The sequence below is a fragment of the Peromyscus eremicus genome, chromosome 7 (assembly GCF_949786415.1).
Source record: "Peromyscus eremicus chromosome 7, PerEre_H2_v1, whole genome shotgun sequence".
NCBI lineage: Eukaryota > Metazoa > Chordata > Mammalia > Rodentia > Cricetidae > Peromyscus > Peromyscus eremicus.
Window position 1 is genome coordinate 4,461,058 of NC_081422.1, and position 17,954 is coordinate 4,479,011.

General features: G+C 38.6%; 1 protein-coding gene across 1 annotated transcript in view; it reads right to left on the reverse strand.

Moving 5' to 3' along the window:
- The window catches only part of Dync2h1 (dynein cytoplasmic 2 heavy chain 1), a 228,876-nt gene that overhangs the window by 88,343 nt on the left and 122,579 nt on the right, over window positions 1–17,954 (reverse strand). The window contains exons 64-69 of the mRNA XM_059267214.1: window positions 14,283–14,406; window positions 10,218–10,381; window positions 8,220–8,339; window positions 7,619–7,753; window positions 4,532–4,675; window positions 987–1,076 (exon numbers count right to left, since the gene is read on the reverse strand). Of these exons, the coding sequence (XP_059123197.1) occupies window positions 987–1,076; window positions 4,532–4,675; window positions 7,619–7,753; window positions 8,220–8,339; window positions 10,218–10,381; window positions 14,283–14,406 (777 nt within the window). The remainder of the gene's footprint in view (window positions 1–986; window positions 1,077–4,531; window positions 4,676–7,618; window positions 7,754–8,219; window positions 8,340–10,217; window positions 10,382–14,282; window positions 14,407–17,954) is intronic.

Genomic DNA, 17,954 nt, shown 5'->3' on the forward strand with positions numbered 1-17,954 from the left:
TAAAGTTAAGAAAAGCTGGCAAGAAACAAGTCAAGCTAAGGCTGGGCATTTATAAGTAAGAATAAGACTCCATTTGTGATTTATTTGGGAGCTGGGTGGCAGACCCTCAAAAAGAGCCAAAAGACCCAAGGACAAAAGAGTAGAAAAAATAACCAACAGCAATTAATGAGAAACAAATGCATCCCACAACACAGGTATAGGGTTTGAGAATGCCCCCATAGGCTGATATGGTTGAACACTGGGTTTCCTAGTTAGTACACTGAGGCTTTGTTGGAGGTGTGTCAGTGGGGATGGGCTTTGAGGTTTCTAAAAAGAGCCCACACCATTCAGTTAGTTCTCTCTGCTCCCTGCTTGTGGATCAGATGTAAGCTACTGCTCCAGCACCATGCTTGCTTGCCTGCTGCCATGCTTCCCCGCCATGATGGCCATGGACTCTCATCTCTGGAAATGTTTTTGTTTATAAGTTGCCTTGGTCATGGTGTTTCTTTACAGAATTTGAAAAGTCACTAAGACACCAGGGGACACTAGGCAATGCCTAGAGACACTGGATTTTCACAAATAAGGGAAAGAAGAGGGCATGTTATTGACATCTGATAGAGGCCAGGGATGGTGAACACCTCACAGGCACAGAACAGTCACTACCAACAAACAAAGACATGTCTTCAGATAACACTAGACCTGACGATGAGGAACCTGGGCTCGGTAATGACATGTTACCCACGGTTAACCTTCATTTTAGTAACCAGCAGACCCACTCAAAGTGAAGGCAGCTAGCCTAGTGTCAGCTAGCCTATCCCCATCTTGTCTTTTTCCTTCCCGCTATGTTTTGGTATGTGGTAAGAAATTATAGTTTGTGATGAACTATATTCTAGAAAAAAAAATCACAACTGCCCATTTCCATACTTTTGAGTAAGAAAGCAGCTACGGAACTGTCACTGTTTAATAAGACAGGAATGAGGAGCAGTTTCTATTTGATGAATCTTTACCTTAAACAGGCATCGGCATATATACTCATATACCATGTGCTTCAATGAGCTGACAAGACACTGGATTCTCTGTTCTGTATTTTCTGAGTCCTGTAGATGAGAATTTAAAAATCCATTAAGAATTTAGAAATATTTACAGATATTTTTAGTTGAATCACTTGCAAAAATTTATTCTCCAGACTCAAAAATGGTTCTGAAATAAATATCGTTGCTCATAAACCCCAAGGAATTAACTGAATAAGTGTATCATACTTGTACACCAGTGTAGTATTTTATAGTATGTATTTCCTTAAATGTATAAAATCAAAACTTTTAATAATGAAATTTACAATCAATTTCCAATAGGAAAAAGTGAACATAGTGAAATTCCCAACAGTACTAGTTCAATTACCATACACACTCTGACAGCAACAGCATTAAGAACACAGCCTTTTTGAACATGAGGTAAGGCTATTTCAACCACTTGACTCTTATTCACCCATCCAGCTCACAGCTACTGTTTCTCACCTCAATATGATAATAGACCAAGCATGCCAGTTAAGAAAAGCTTTAATATTAACTTTGAAAGTGGTACAATACAAATCCCACACCTCTAGTGTTCAGACTGACTCAGGAATTCTGTTCTACATAATTGTCATAATGTCATATTACTAATTGTTATTTCCATTGATTTAGAAAAACTGGGACCAGCAAGATGAGTGGGTAAAGGAACTTGCTGCTGAGCCTTCCACATAATGGAAGGAGAGAACAACTCCTGAGTGTAATCTACAAACATGTGCACGCACCTGCACATGCACTTGCGCACACACACATGTAGATATACATATATGTGCACACACAAATGCACATACATACTCTAAATAAACAGATGTTAGTTAAATAAATAAAGAAAAGGGGCTGATTAGATAGAAATGGAAAGGCTCCATTTCTTTCAGCGGCCCTGTTTTTCCTAAGCACAGTAAGAGTTCCACATATCACTTTGGAAGTGATTTAGAAAATACATGTCTTGTAAAGTTTGACTCTGACATTAAATTAGACTAAGAGGTTTATATTCTTATGTTTGTAACTAAAGAAAAAATTAGTAAGATAATTTTAATGGTTGAGAAAAATGTAGGTAAGTTTACAGTGAAATGTATGAAACTGGCATAAAAGTTAAGAACTGCTTGCTAAGTAACCTCACATGTGAAATGAAAAATTAGTCATTAAAACGGACTTTATTCTAAAATACTTGTAAGCTATAGTTTTTTAACTCTACATTTATAAAATCATATGAAAATAAATTCAAATGTGCACATAACTGCACACACGTACACATATATGGGTCAATACTATCCAATGGAATACTGTGTAGCAGAACTACTGTTATCGAGAAGTATATATATTTACTTTTCTATAAAAATGTTTCGACCAATACAGAATTATAAACACCCTGTTTGATTACATATGGAATAGTTTTCAATTTTCAAATACCTGTCAAAACTAAGGACCATGGTTATAACATTTTAAACATTCCTACTCCTCTTGAAATCTAGTGTTTATCTAAAGGGACAACATACTCTAGTGAGGCAGAGCCTTAAAACAAGGAAAGAAGAGTTTTCAGACTCCAAGAGGCTGAAGCCAGTGTCTGAGGAACCACAGGCAGATGTGACATGCTTGACTGACCAGCACCCAGATCTCTATGGAGACATCGGCAGATGCACACAGAGTAAGGCACACACCAGAAAAAGGCAAAATACACAAAGACACTCACCTCTGACCCATGGGTGTGTTTACACAAAACTGAGACAAAAATGGCGTATTGTAGGAAATGGTTACATAACCAAGCACAGCACTGCTTATCTCAGTCTCCTGGATACCCAGTGTCTACCATCTTTCTGGGCTACTTTAGATACCCTCATTAGAGTCATGGCGTGTAAACCTTAAACGCACCTTATGGCCTTCTGTACCCTTCCTTCAGTTATAAAAATGTTTTTTTTCACCATGACAGAGTAGGCTAACTTTTGCTGGCAAAACATTTCCTCAAATCACAAGCTCTTTATTGGATAAAGCTTTACTTCAAATTTGAGTATATGGACAATATTAAGTAATATGACAGTGAGAGATGCATCAGGAAAAATAAAACCTTTATAATCAAATAAAGGACTATAAAGCATTCCTTGGTGAAAATACTAAGCAGCCAACACCAGTAAAGATTCTCTTCCAAAATAATAAAAAACAAAAAACATGTTAGCATTATACCAAATGCAAAAACCATGAATCACAATTTTGATGGTATTTAGTTTTGCGAAATTATTTTTTTAAATCAAGTGAAAAGGAAGAAAATAAACTCAAAATAGTTACAACACATTATAAAAGCTTAAGGTTCTTAACATTAAGGAAGTCTGAAAATATTAATAGTGTAAAAGAAAAACAAAGAATGTAAAAATTGTGTTCAGCAAGAAAAAAGTACAAACATCAAACACAACTGCACTTACTGTCTCACACGTGATCAGAGATTTATGAAAGCAGCTGAATGTCCATAATTGCACAGTAGCACAAGGATGACAAGAAATGCAGCTACTGTTGGCTATCCCACAAACTGAAAAGGCTTCATGGAAACAGTTAAAACATACCAACGGAATGTATTTCTGAAGGATATGTAGCCAGTATTTATCAAAGAGCTTGTTAATGTGCATTTCCCCCTCAGCTACCCAACTCTAAGAATTTAAGGAAAAATTAGAGATATAAATTAGGGTGGGGTATGTATACATCAAGAGGTGGTGTCTACTTGCTCATTTTGAATCTGGACAGACTTTGTTGTTTTGGTCAATACAGGTTTGCAAAAATGATGGCACCCTACAGCTGGGTTATAAAATGTGATTCCATCTCTGTCTTATCTGGTGGAATATATTATTTGGTGTCCCGAGTTATCATAAGAAGTTCACCTACTCTGTGCTGTGAGGAAGTCAACCCTACCACAGTAGTTCAGTGGTGAAGAGACTACTACTCATCAAGTCTTCCCACCTTGGTACCCAACAGAGACCTGAAGCATCTGCACCTGAGCCACACGCTCAAGTCCCAGTTGAGCTCCTAGATACAAGAAACACACCCCTGCTGTGTGGTAACCAAATCCCTACTTAGTGAGACAGTTTGTCAAGCTTCCCCCAGGAGAGCAATCCTGCTAAAGCAATGTACTGGTTTGCCTCCATTATGGAGAACAATGCTTTGCCTATATTACAGTCTCAACTGACAAAGGATACAGCTCAGGTGACAGGACTAGGTAGACAATTTACTACATTTACAAACACTTGTGAATTATTGGTGTTTGAGGAATCACTATTAACTTTTCTTGGAACATAAACTATTCCTTTGTTTCCAAACAATACTATAATAGTTTGCCAAGAATATCAAACAGAGTTAAAGAAATGGTCTCTTTTAAATGAAGTTCAAAACTGTTACATGGTCCTCTGAAATACATAATAAAAGCTTTCTCAAAGATGTATTAGTGTAAGTTCAATATTTAAGTGGTCTCTTTAAATACATCTCTAGCATACCCAACAACTGACCTGCTTATTCTGCAGAGCTCGTTGGAAAAGTCGGAGAAATGAAGCCAGGCTGAAACGGTACATGTTATTAATCTTGGACAAGTCAGAGATGATGAAGTACATCTTGCTGGCACTCTCAGCCAAAGGCAGATAGGCATCCCGCTCCTGTGAACATTAGTGGAGACAGAAGAGGGATCTTACACCAGTGCTTTTCTGCCACCTGCAGACCACTGTACACACACCTAGCCACAGACTACTCACACAACACATCAAGATGAAGAAGAATTTCTGTAACTTAAGGTAATAGCATCTTCATTTATACACAGCTGAGGACAAAATGTCTCCACTCACTCAGAGTGCTATGCGAAAGAACACAGAATGGGTTCTGGTGGCATGAAGTCCAAGGCTAATGCACCAGCAGATCTGGTGTCTACTGAAGGCCCATTTCCTCCTCCCTGTGCCTTCCAGAGTTTAAAGCAAGCAAGTCCTCTTTGCCCTCTTTCATACGGCACAGTAACTCTCCTCCTGACCCAGGAGACCTTCACTCCACAAAGGTGCCATCTCTTAATCCTACTCATCAGAGATTAGATATCTACATAGAATTTAGGAGTGAGGCTTTAACATTCATATTATAGCAAGATATCTGAAATATTTTTCTAACCTTTACATAGTAGAGTCACAAGTGGTTCATTGATTGGCCTTAGTCAAAACTAAAGAGTATTTGGCACAAGAAGAAAGAATGGAATAGTCAGCAAGTGGGGTCAAGTGATTTAGGTGACTTAGGTGATGCAAGAGCATGGTATGCCATCCTGCAAGGACACTTTAAACAAGGAGCAGAGGCAAGGAACATAACTGTTAGAGGTGTGCATTTCAGGACAGGGACTGCCATTCTGACAGAAGAGGACATGGGAGAATCACAGGTTACATGGTTACAAGGTTCTCAACGCAGGTAGGTTCTCGCGTCTTTTCATCACAGTGCTGCATCTACAAATGTGGCTCTGGTGGGTCCCACCTACAGCCCATCAAAGCTTGCTGCATAGAGAAGGCACAACACTCACAGTGCTGTGGGAAACCCATCGAGCTTAGCTCTGCAATGGCAGGTGGAATGACTGAACTAGAATCAGATCTCTGGTCTCACTCTGGTTTCAACAGAGGTCTCCTCCAAGCATCTACAGTAGTAACAGTAAGTGTCAAATGCGAACAAGAGTGGAAAAGCAGAAACGGAAGTCATCGAGGGGAACAGAAATGATGCAAGAACATCAACGTGCCCAATAACTCAAGAATGTCAGCAAGCAAAAGGTCAGGCTGCTGCCTGGAAATCCATGGCGATGTTAACTCTGGTTGTCTGAGTTTCCAGCAAAGCTCAGTCGCACTGTGCAGAAAAGAAAATGATACATATTACATTGATGTGGGGTTGGCACTTCGCTAAAGGAATCATTAGAGCATAAGAAGGATTCCAAGCCAGTTGTAAGACAGTGGTTCAGACCCTCACATTGACTGTGTCTACTCTGAACAGGGAAGAAAAATGTTTGAAAAGAAATAATGTATAATCCAATTAGTATATTTTTGTCTTAAGAAAAATTCTTCTGGACACAGTGACCCATCCTTGTCATCCTAGCACTCAGGAGGCTGAAAGGGGACGATCACTGCAAGTCTGAAGCCAGCTGGGCTCAAAGCCAGTTAGGACTTATAATGGCTATGTTGTCAGCTTGACTATATCTGGAATGGACTACAATCCAGAAATGGAGAGCACACCTGTGAGAGATTATCTGCTTGGTTTGAAGTGGGTGAATCAACTTCCAGTTTGGGCCTTTGAGGTGGGAAAACATACACCTTTGATCTGAATCTTAAGGCTGGAAGACACACATCTTTAATTCAAATCTTGAGATGGGAAAAAATACCTTTAATCTGGGCCACACCTCCTGCTGGAAGTCTATATTAGGACATAGAAGAAGGAAGCTCTTGCTCTTTGCCTGCTTGCCCTCACCTTGCTAGCACATCCATTCCTTTACTGGCACTGGAGACTACCTCTTTGGGATTCCAGCATCTACAGAAGACCAGTTGAGACTCCCATCATTTGGGACTGAGCAACTACTATGTTCTTGACTTTCTGTTCACAGCTAGCCATTGTTGGTTTTGATTTGACTGTACATGTTCTACCAAATGAACACAAATACTTAAGATTTATTGGAATGACTTACAGGCTACAGTCCTATAAATCATTCCAATAAAGCCCCTGTTTATATATGTAGAGAGAGATTCATTCCATAAGTTCTGTGACTCTAGAGAACCTTGCCTAATATAGACTATAATCTAAGACCCCCCAAAAAATACTAAAGAGAGGAAGGGAGGGAGGGAGGGAAGAAGACAGACAGACAGACATCTAAGAATGGTGCCACCGTTTAGATGTCTAGATTTATACTCTTCCCTGAGAGTCTGCATGTTAGCATCTTACCTGAAGCCCATGGTGCTGTGGGACAGTGAAGGAAATTGTAAGAGATGGCCTTGGGGTCTCAGTTTATTGAATGGAGTGTCTTCAGAGGGCTGATTGTCAGACCCTGGTTCCTCCCACTCACCCCTTCCTCTCCCAGTCTCTCTGACACACACAGACAGAGGGGGAGAGTTTCACCAGATCTTCCTACCATGATGTGCTGCCTTGCCACAGTTCCCAAAGCAACGAGTAACTGACCTTGAGCTCCAACCCCAAAACTATGAGCCCGAATGAACCTTCCATTACAAGTTGACGTCTCACAGTCGTTCACTGGAGTAACAGAATGCTGACAGACACAAATGGTAAAGATGTTTTCTCACACTCCTTTTCAAAACATTCACTTTCAACTTCATCTTAAAGCACATCTCTACCGTAAGTAACAACGTGGCATATGATGTAGACGCCACCAGGGTAGACAGAGCAGCTGACGTTACTCAGTGAGTGACATCTTTACTGCCTACCTAAAATAGGAATCACACCCCAGGCTCTGGTATTTCTGAATGGCTTTCATTTTTGACAAAATCATTCCCCTGAAGATCTGACTGTACATGTTCTACCAAATTAACACAAATATTTAAGAAAAGCTGACATGAAATCACAGCAAAGGAGATAATTACTTGATCAAGGAAAATTTGGAGTTTGTAAGATTCTTTAAGTGAGTCTTGAATAAGAGCACTGCTTGCTTTTGTCTGATTCAAAGATTCAATCAAATCCTTATTTTCCAAAATATTGCCTTGAGATGTGGCAAGTGTCTGCAGAAGAAATAATAAAAGTTATTATAATACTAAGATAATCAATTAAAGGAAGCATATAACTGTATTAACTATTAATACAGTAAAAATATTTTTAAAAGAATTTTCACATTACTTAGCCTTCCTATATCAAATAACTGCATGTTTTATATTTATTAACATAATAACCAAAAGTAAATATGTTTATATAGTCAATCATAATTTCATGCTAATTATACTGCCGTTTGAAATTCCAATGAATAATAAAACAATGCAATAAAAAGAAATTATTAGCTTAGAACAATTTATCTTAATTATAACTCCTTCAGATCTTTATTCTGAGAGAGATCCTTGTTTTCTATTAGAATTGTGACTTTGAGATACTAGTATGACATTGGAAAAATCCCAAGCATTGTGAAGATACCCCTTGTGTGTCATAGACACTTGTGGTTTGTATTTGATGAAAACCGCTCCGAAAGGTCCTCACCTCTAACAGAGATTCCTCAAGTCTTGCTAGCTGTATTTTCTTGTCTTCTTCCTGCTGCAACAGTTTTGTTTTCTGTTCTTCTAGATCAGGCTTTTCATGCTGAATGGTTAAAGCTAAAAGCTTAAAAAAGAAAAACAAGAGAAGTAATCCCAGCAATGAAGTTCAAAACACAGAAAAACTTCTGAGTAGGCCTTGGAAATGAGTAAGCACCCAAGCACTGTGATAAATGTGACATCATTTGATTCTTTCTAATTGAGTACAAGGCACTTCCACGTCTGTGCCTGACAAGAAACAGAAGACTGATGTCGAAAGCAATCACTGCAATGTCAAATATGTAAAAATGACAGTATTGGTGAAGTATGACATTTTCATTCTAAAGTTGATTAAACTATAAAAACTATGCAACTAGTATTAGCTACTAATAAACATTTACTTAAGATATAAGACATACTAAAATATTTCATTTTGGGGGCCAGTGAGATGGCTTACTGGGTGAAGGACCTGCCACCAAGTCTAAAGACCTGAGTCTGATCCTCATAATCTATATGGTGAAATGACTTCCAGTTGTCCTCTGACCCTTACACACATCAGGGACCATGCATACCCATATACATATATATATATATATACACATACACATATACATACACACACACATATATACACACAAATGTAATTCAAAAATTAAATATTAGATCATCAAAACAACATTGAAATAACATTTCAAACCCACTAAGATTATTACAATTAAAATGACAAAGAGCAAAACACATTTTGCTCAAAAATGTCATAGGAATATCTAATATTTTATATTTTAATTTAAAAATAAAGCAATTTTTAAAACAATTCAATGAAAATAAAAATAGTACCAATATTTTTTTAAAAAAGAACCTTTCTATACTGTTGTTAGGGAGGTCAAACAGTACACGATGTTGGAAAAGTTTTCAACAGGAACTGTCTGTAACTTGCACTCTTATCATAGGAAGACCTACACTGCTCCTCACACCAATTCCTAAGGTGAGTTTGCAGATCAAGGAAGCAATGTTGTCGATAAATTCTGAGTGACTGTTCAAGTACTGATATGTAAGAATTATAATGCAAATTCTGTAATTCATAAATAAATGCTCAGGAAACCTTATGGTATAAGCAAAGAATATTTTGAAGAAGCAGCTTTTAAATTTCAATAAAGTAAAAATTACACAGATGCACATGCTGTCTTAAGAGCAAAAGGAGATAAACACTGTTAAGTGAGTAAAACCAACACATATTTCTTTCCAGAGGAGACGCTAAAACGATACAAATAAAAGTATACAAATTTAAAAATCACTTTTCATCTCAAAGATTAATTCCAAACTGTAACAAACCAGATACAGATAAATGAGCTCAAAGACACACTGTTCCAGTGGTTAATTTGAAAGCGTTTGCAGGGGAAAAGAGAAGAGGAAAATGATACAATCATAATATCAAAAACTAACTAAAAAAATCCTTTTCAAAAAATCCTGGCTCAGGAATCAGAACCCCTTGCCCACATGAACACATCAAATAACTGCAGTTTTCAGCTTTCTTAATTGGAATTTTATTTATTTATCTACTTATGTTTTGATTTTTCGAGACAGGGTCTCTCTGTGTAGCCTTGGCTGTCCTGGAACTCTCTGTAGACCAGGCTAAACTCAAACTCACAGAGATCCACAGATTAAAGGCATGCGCTACCACTCATTGCCCAGCCCTTAATTTGAATTTTAAAAACTGGTCTTATCTCTATGAACTATCTGTCTCACAAATTTTACCAAATGTAACAGAAATAGACTGTAAAATGAATTATATTAGAGGAACAAAAATATGAAGTTAGTATCAAAAGCACAAATCTAATAAAGGATCTGGATGCTTTACTTCCAAACATATTTTCCAAATCCTGAATTTAATCCTAACTATCTTAACAAACTCATTCATAGCAAACACGGCTCTCTAAGTGTCCACTGGCGTGTCCTGCCCACACACCTGCCCTCGAAGTCCACTTCTGGTCGTGGTAAAGTTCACCTCAGTCACGATGGATGCAGCATCCGGTGGGATGAAGGGATTCGGATTTCTTGTTGACAAGAAAAGGCGGAAATCTTCATTATAGTCAATGATTTTGTCACCTATTTGTACTACATAACGCGGTCCTATCAAAAACACACATATAAACACACAATTAGTTGGCTTGAATCTTCTGTATATTTCTATGTGAGGTTTTAGAAACTGTTTTCAAGCATTTCTGCATACAGACTTTTAAAAAACTATAGGGCAGTGAGTTTCCTTGACTTTGAAAGACAACCATGACAAATCCACTAACATTAAAAACTACATTTTCTGGACCTACCTGGACTGAGTCTACCAGGTTGATCTCAGTCCACGGGGAAGGCTTTGCCCTGGAGGAGATGGGAATGGGGGGCAGGCTGGGGGGAAGGTGAGGGGGGTGGGATGGGGGAGAACAAGGGAATCTGTGGCTGATATGTAGAACTGAATTGTATTGCAAAATTTAAAAAAAATAAAAAAAAGAAAAGAAAAATCAAAGCTATCAAAAAAAACCCTACATTTTACTGAAAAACAGGCATTATGTTTAAACACTTTAACCACATATACACATGACACATGGTCTTTCCTTTGGAAATTTCATTATCCCCTTCAAACAGTGTCTGTAGGCTCTGACCCAGAGAGAACAGGTTTCTAATACAGTGCGGAAGACATCAAAATTGGACTGGTCAAGAAACTGCTAAATGCTCAAATAGCATTTACATAGGTCAGATAACATTAAGATGATCCTGGCATACAGAAGTAACAATGGGATACCTACTTATAATGGGTATAGTTTTAATATTAACTGTATGTCTCATATTCCAATTTTTTTCTGAAATAGTTGTTTGTAGATGTCAAACCTAGAGACTCTTGATCATGTATTATTCCCAATTTCTAAATTATTTAGTTAAAAGGTACTTATTGTATTACTACTTTAGATATAAAATAAAAATCTATGAATATAAAAATTTGAATAGTAACAAAGATATCCATTATCCACCTACCCACCAAATAAAAAGATGACATGGAGACAATGGGAAGGAGGATTTGAAAACTATACTAAAGACAACATCTAAAATGTATAAAGAATTATAAATAGCAGAAAAGCAAATAACCATTTAAAAATGGAATAGGGCCTGAATAACATTTCTCCAAAGACATTAAAATGGCCAACAAAGAATGAAATATGCTCAGCATTACTAATCATTAGGCAAATGCAAATGGAAACTAACATACGGCTTCACCTCTGTGTGGATGACTACTATAGAAAAGGCAAAGCACAAAAAAGAACCAGTTGCTGAATGAACACTGATGTCCTGTTACAAAAAGCCTTATAGAAGTTCCTGAAGAAATTAAAACTAGAACTCTACAGTGGCCAGGAATCCCTCTCCTAGGTATATACCCACAAACAAAACCACCATGTGATGGTTTGACTCGGAAATGTCTAAAACTGGCTCACATGTGAAAATGTTGATTATCAGCTGCTGGTCCTTAGGGAAGTGATTAAATAAAAAGTTCTGATGTAATCAGCGGATTTATCCATGGATGGGTTCCTGATTTGGAATCTTTAATGGAAGGCAGGAACTAAAAGGTGGAAACTATTTAGAGGAAGTGGGTCACTGGGACATACATGCCCTGAAGGACCTTTTACTTGGGTATTACAAAAAGCTGATTAGGACACACCATCTCAAAACACTATCTGCACCCTCAAATGTTCACTACAACATTACTTATTATAGCCAAGATGGAGAAACATGGAAGAGTCCATCAGTACGAAAATATAGTATATAAACATAATGGATTGCCATTTGGTCACAGTGAAGGATATACTGCTATTTGCTACTACATGAATGAACCTAGAGGGCATTAAATAAAGAAAATGAGCCAGACAAAACATGAAAATTATTGTGCAAACTCACCTATGATGAGATGTAACTAAAAGCACACAAAATAGTAGATATGTGAAATGAGTAAGTTTGAAAAGCCAATGTAGAACATTCTAGAAGGCCAATTTAGAACGTAAGAATTATAATGAGTACAATAGTATCATATTTGAAATTCTAAGGTGGTTTAGCTGTTTTTGCCACATGAAAAAGATTAACTGTATAAAAGGATAGATATGTTAACTTGTCCTTTTAGCATCCATACCTTAAAATGTCATGCTATTAATCATATTTAAACATTCACAGTAAGATTTGCTTTAAAAATGTATATAACTTAAAAGGAACAGAGGTGGATGCCATGTAAACAGCAGTGTGACAGCTGATCTTCACTGCCAATTCAATTGACAGATTTCCTAGAAAAACAATAAAGCAGACCTAGGCAACTGAGAAGGGGATTTCCAGAGAAGACAGACCATGAGGGTACCAATGGGATCAATGGTTTAGTTTAGTCTAATGGTGAATTAAACTGTGTAAGTAGTACTAGAGGTGGGGAAACTGGAAAGTGGGATCATGGAAAAGGAAACAGGTCATGTGATTGTGTCACTGAGGAATTTATCTGTTCTAGTTACTACTCTCTGCTTCCTGAGTACATCACTGTTACTACTCTCTGCTTCCTGAACACATCACTGTTACTACTCTGCTTCCTGAACACATCACTATTACTACTCTGCTTCCTGAACACATCACTGTTACTACTCTGCTTCCTGAACACATCACTGTTACTACTCTCTGCTTCCTGAACACATCACTGTTACTACTCTGCTTCCTGAACACATCTCTGTTACCACTCTGCTTCCTGAACACATCACTGTTATTACTCTGCTCCAGTACCTCTTCCAGGATATAATTTCTCACTGTAAACCTAGGAACAATGCTGCCAACCAAGGTAGACTGAAGCCTCTAAAACCATGAGTCAAAATAAATCTTGCATTCCTTGAGTTGATTTTTTGCAGGTAAGTGTCATAGCAATGGCAACACTGACAACACAACTAATCCATAAAGCTATAGAACAGCACCGTAGGATCAGACTGTCAAATCTGAGAGACTTCTAGATTTACAGAACATTTCATGATAAAAATTCAAGATACTTAAAACAAACAAAAATGACAGAACAAAAACAAAAAAAAAACAAATTCAAAACTGACTTTCTGATATTTTACTTGACAAGAATGAGCAAACTAATGTTTCTAAAGTGATAAAGAATAACACAACAAATATGACATAATTGATCTTCAAAAAAATTAAACCAACAAAGAGCAAAATTTGCACAAATTTCAAAGATACTTATGAAAATTAACCAAATGCCATGCATACAGAATTATCTGACATGGTAAAACCCCAAAATGTTTCAGAGTAAGTTGTTACATAACCTTTACTGAGGCAAAGAGATGGTTCAATCTAAATCCAGAATGATGAGCCAAGAGTTTACCAGTAATTTACAGGAATATGGGAAATTCAAAAGCATCTACACTATCCTCTGAATAAAGTACGAGCAACTCAACAATTGGGAGTCCCAAGGCTGACTCACTGTCAGCTATGCCCAGAGAAGTCACATGTTTATCTCATAGAGTGTCAGGGCATGGAAAGACCTCATGAGTATTTCCTAAAAGTCATATGAGGTATCCATGAAGAAGCATAAACATCTTCAGAATGGCCTACTTGCAAAAGCAGTCTATAAGCAGCATCTGGGACCATGGGCTTCAGGAAATTTCTCACATTTCTTAGAACTTACAAGTGTGGCTATCTGTGCTCAAACTGTTTGCGAATGTTAAAGCTATGCTAAACACTTGCTTCCTTTTTTACTATGAGCAGGAAGTGCATGTTTACGTAGCTACCCTGAGTGAAAATTCCTGAGTCTGATGATCGTCCCTGAGAACAACAATTACATACACTGTCACAACTTGCAAGGACAACAGATGATCACATGTGTGCTTTGCCCCCCAAACTCCACACTGTGTTGCTGGGACAATTAAGCATGTCTTACATGGATGGCTCCACCAGAAGAGACTCTTGCAAGCTTGTGCCTGGTTTTAAAAACTGGTACTCAAGAAACTCAAACATTTACCTTGAGCAACCAGATCTCGTCTCAACAGTGGGTAAAGAACAGGCTCCACCCCATCCATCTCTTGTATAATGAGGGTTTTCCCAAAACGCACTGCCAATTCGAGAGCTGTGATAAAGTTACTGTCCTGTGGAAATAAAGAAAAGCATATACTAGTTCCTTATCCCCATGCTTACAAAGATCCTTATAAACAATAAACATACTAACACAAACTATTTGAAGTTTTAAAAGTCTATCATCTATAGCACTAATCAAAATTATCCATGGTTGTTTTTTAGTTATAAAATATCTAGTAATAAATCATTTTAGTTTAATAAATTACCTCAAAATTTTCATAATTTAAATAATTTAAGTAGACACAAAAGAAAAATAAGGCTTAAAAATTACCATAAGAAAAAAATTCAAGTAACATAAGCTCTTCCTTCCTTCCCTATTGAATTCTAAGTGTCTAATATAGTACTATTAATTATAAACATAATTAGGAGAACAGATCTCTAGAGCATTCTCATCCTGCACACTTGGAAGCAACTGTGTACCAACTGAGCATCAAGTCTTCATGTCTATCACTAGGAACCAAGGCCCCTCCATCTTGTAAGCCTCTCCATTTTGCAACAAGCCTTAGGTTTCGAGCTCTCAGTATTGCTGACATAAGTTCCAGGAACCAGAAAGTACAAAGTCAGGATGTCAGGAATGGCCATCTGGTAGCAACTGATTAACCACAGAATGTCCCAACCCAGACACAGCTCAGGACTGGGTTTAACAAATAACTGGGGTTAAACTGAACATGAGATAACAGCAGAATTCTGGAAAGTCCCTAAGCACAGCCAATCAGGACTGTACCCTACTGAACCCCTTAATGTGGCAACCTTGTGGTTTGCCTTTAGAAACCGTGCACGCTTGGGGAGGGGCACCTCCTCTGGCCTCCTCTGCGTCAGTGTGGTGTGCTTGATGAGATCCACGCTGTGGCTTGAACTGCTCCAATAAACCTTGCTTTTGCATTTCGGTGAGTTCATGTCTCCGGTAGTCTCTTTGGGAGTCTGAACTTGGGCACAACATTTGAAGGCTACTCTGGGATCCCCAGAATACCCCTGAGACCCCTGGACTTCGAAGGTTTACATTGGGTGAGTCTGTATGTCTGTCTTGCCTGTTTGTTGTTGCTGTTTTCTGTTTCTCCTTTTGATTTCTGACTGCTGCCAGCAGCTGTCTGTTTTTGAGAGGTTCTACTTTGGCAGACACACCATAAAAGCAAACCTGGAGCAGTCAGGAGATGTCCCCTCTCCTTGTTTGGGCAGGGGGTCTCGAGTGTGAGGCCACTTTTTCAGGGACTCACAAGGGTCCCGTCTGTGTATCTGAGAACTCTGGGGATCAGGAGACTCTGTTGACTTGTCCCCATCCGATCTGTACAGTCTTTGGCATAATCGAGGCTCCCTTTCAAGACGCCCGTCTGCCTGGACCATCTGTCAGGCACAGAACTCTGTTAAGGGCCCTTGTTCTTCCTTTCTGTCTAACTGTCTTGTTCGACAGTGTGATTTGTTATTTCTGCTCATCTCTCGTTTGCTAACATACAAGGACAAGCCATATTCCTTCTTCCCCTCTAGACCTGACCCTGGTTCAATTGAGGGATATGAAGGAGACTGCTTACAATAACAGTGTCAATGTTAAGAAAAATAAATGGATTACTTTTTGTTCCTCAGAATGACCCACCTTCAATGTTGGCTAGCAACAGGAGGGGACTTTTGACTCTGGTACCGTCCACCAGGTCAAGGAAATCGTGTTCAGACCCTGGACAGGACACCCAGACCAGATCCCTTACATAGTGACTTGAAGAGGGCTTATTGATAGGACTGGGGACCCCTCCCCTGGGTCAGGCCCTTTCTGCTCCCACCACCTGTTAACCCCTGCTCGAACCATCCACTCACTCACAGGTACTCCCTGTAAAAGCCAAGGACCCAAAGCCAGGCGGGGACAGAAGAATCCAAACTCTTTCCTCCCCCATCCCTTCCCCAAACAGTTTCCATCAGCAACACTGTGCAGGCTGTGAAGACACTAAACAGATGCTGCACGGTGGGTCCCGGTTCTCCACAGACAAGGAACTCCTCCCGCTGCACCTCCTCACACAACCCCACTGTGAGTTCGTGTCTCTGGTGGTCTCTTGGGGGGGGAGGGTCTTGTGACTTAGGCACAACACCATAATACAAAACTTCCTGTCAAGTTTCGACCACACTTACAAGTTGCTACAAAAATAAAATTCCAACCTCTATCTGCAATAAATGGCCACGTATTCAAAAGCACTACTTCTCTGTGTTTCAAGTTTAAAAAAAAAAAAAAGATGAAAAACTCCTATAAATTTGTGTTTGTAAGAAAGGGTTACTATTATGAGAGGACTATTAGGTAAGATTTTGTAATCAATCAAGAACTTTTAGGCTTTCTGTCTAGCAAAAGGGGAGTTTTGAACACTATTCTAGGTCTCCAAGTGGGAGGAAAAGAGATGTAATATTTCATAAATGAAAGCAAAATAGCATGACTCACTGCCCACAAGTCAGTCAACAGCAGACCATATGTACAACAGGACCCCACAAGATTACCACAGAGCTAAAATTCTCCACTAACCAGTGATACCATGGGTGTCACAGCATAAGAGCACAGTGCACAAACTGTGGTGGCTCTGGAGTAAGTCAATCTGAATGCTTACTGTAAATTACAGCTGCCTGTAAATACAGCACACTGACAGTGTGCAGTCCTGATGCTTGAGTACGCACCTGGCTGTATTTTATCAATATTGATAAATGTATTCCTTCTACTTATTTAAAAAAAACAAAGCTAACTACAAGCTGGGCATGCCTGGAAGTATCCTGGACTGTCACATCCAGACATGCACTGCCTCACCCACGAAGCCCTCCAGTCCGCTGGTTCCTGCCTTACACACCCTGCTTTTATATATTTATTAATGTTTATCATTTATTTTTTTTTCTGTACCCATTCCTTGTTTAGATGAGTTAAATAACACCATGCCCTGCTATCCCTGGTACAGTGTTTGGTACAACAACCTGCTGCACAGACCTGTGGCCTGGAAGCCAGAGGTTGTAGTGTGCAGCCAAGTGCATGGTAGGCCACAATGTCAGATGCAGGGATGTATTCAATGTTCACACTGGAGAACTGCCCAAGAATGCATTTCTCAAAACATATCCCAACTGGTACATAACAAATGGCTATATATTATAAATCACCTAATTTTCAGTTATTGTTACCATATACAAATGAGATTGAAACCTCTAAGGGAAGGTTAAATTTAGAGGAAAATTTTCAAATACCTTAAGAATATATATAAAAACTAATCAAATGTTAATCCTTACAAACTTTGATTAAGACAACAGTAATTTCCTTAATAAGGTAAATTGGACAGTGAGGGGTTACTGCCAAAGCACTATAACTACAGCTCTCTGGCCAAGCATCATCTCTTAGGGCATGTGAAAACCCCTAGTGAGTACAGGATAGGAAAGGAGAGGCATATAAGACCAAGAGGCTTTTTTCATCTCCACACTAAGCTTACATCTACAATTCCATAATGCCCTGTATTTGTCATTAATTGTGACACAGTGTAGAGGTCTGTCTCCTTAACCTCCTCTTACAAAGAGGAAGAGCTGTGTCTACTCACCGTTAAAACTCCTAGGGCTC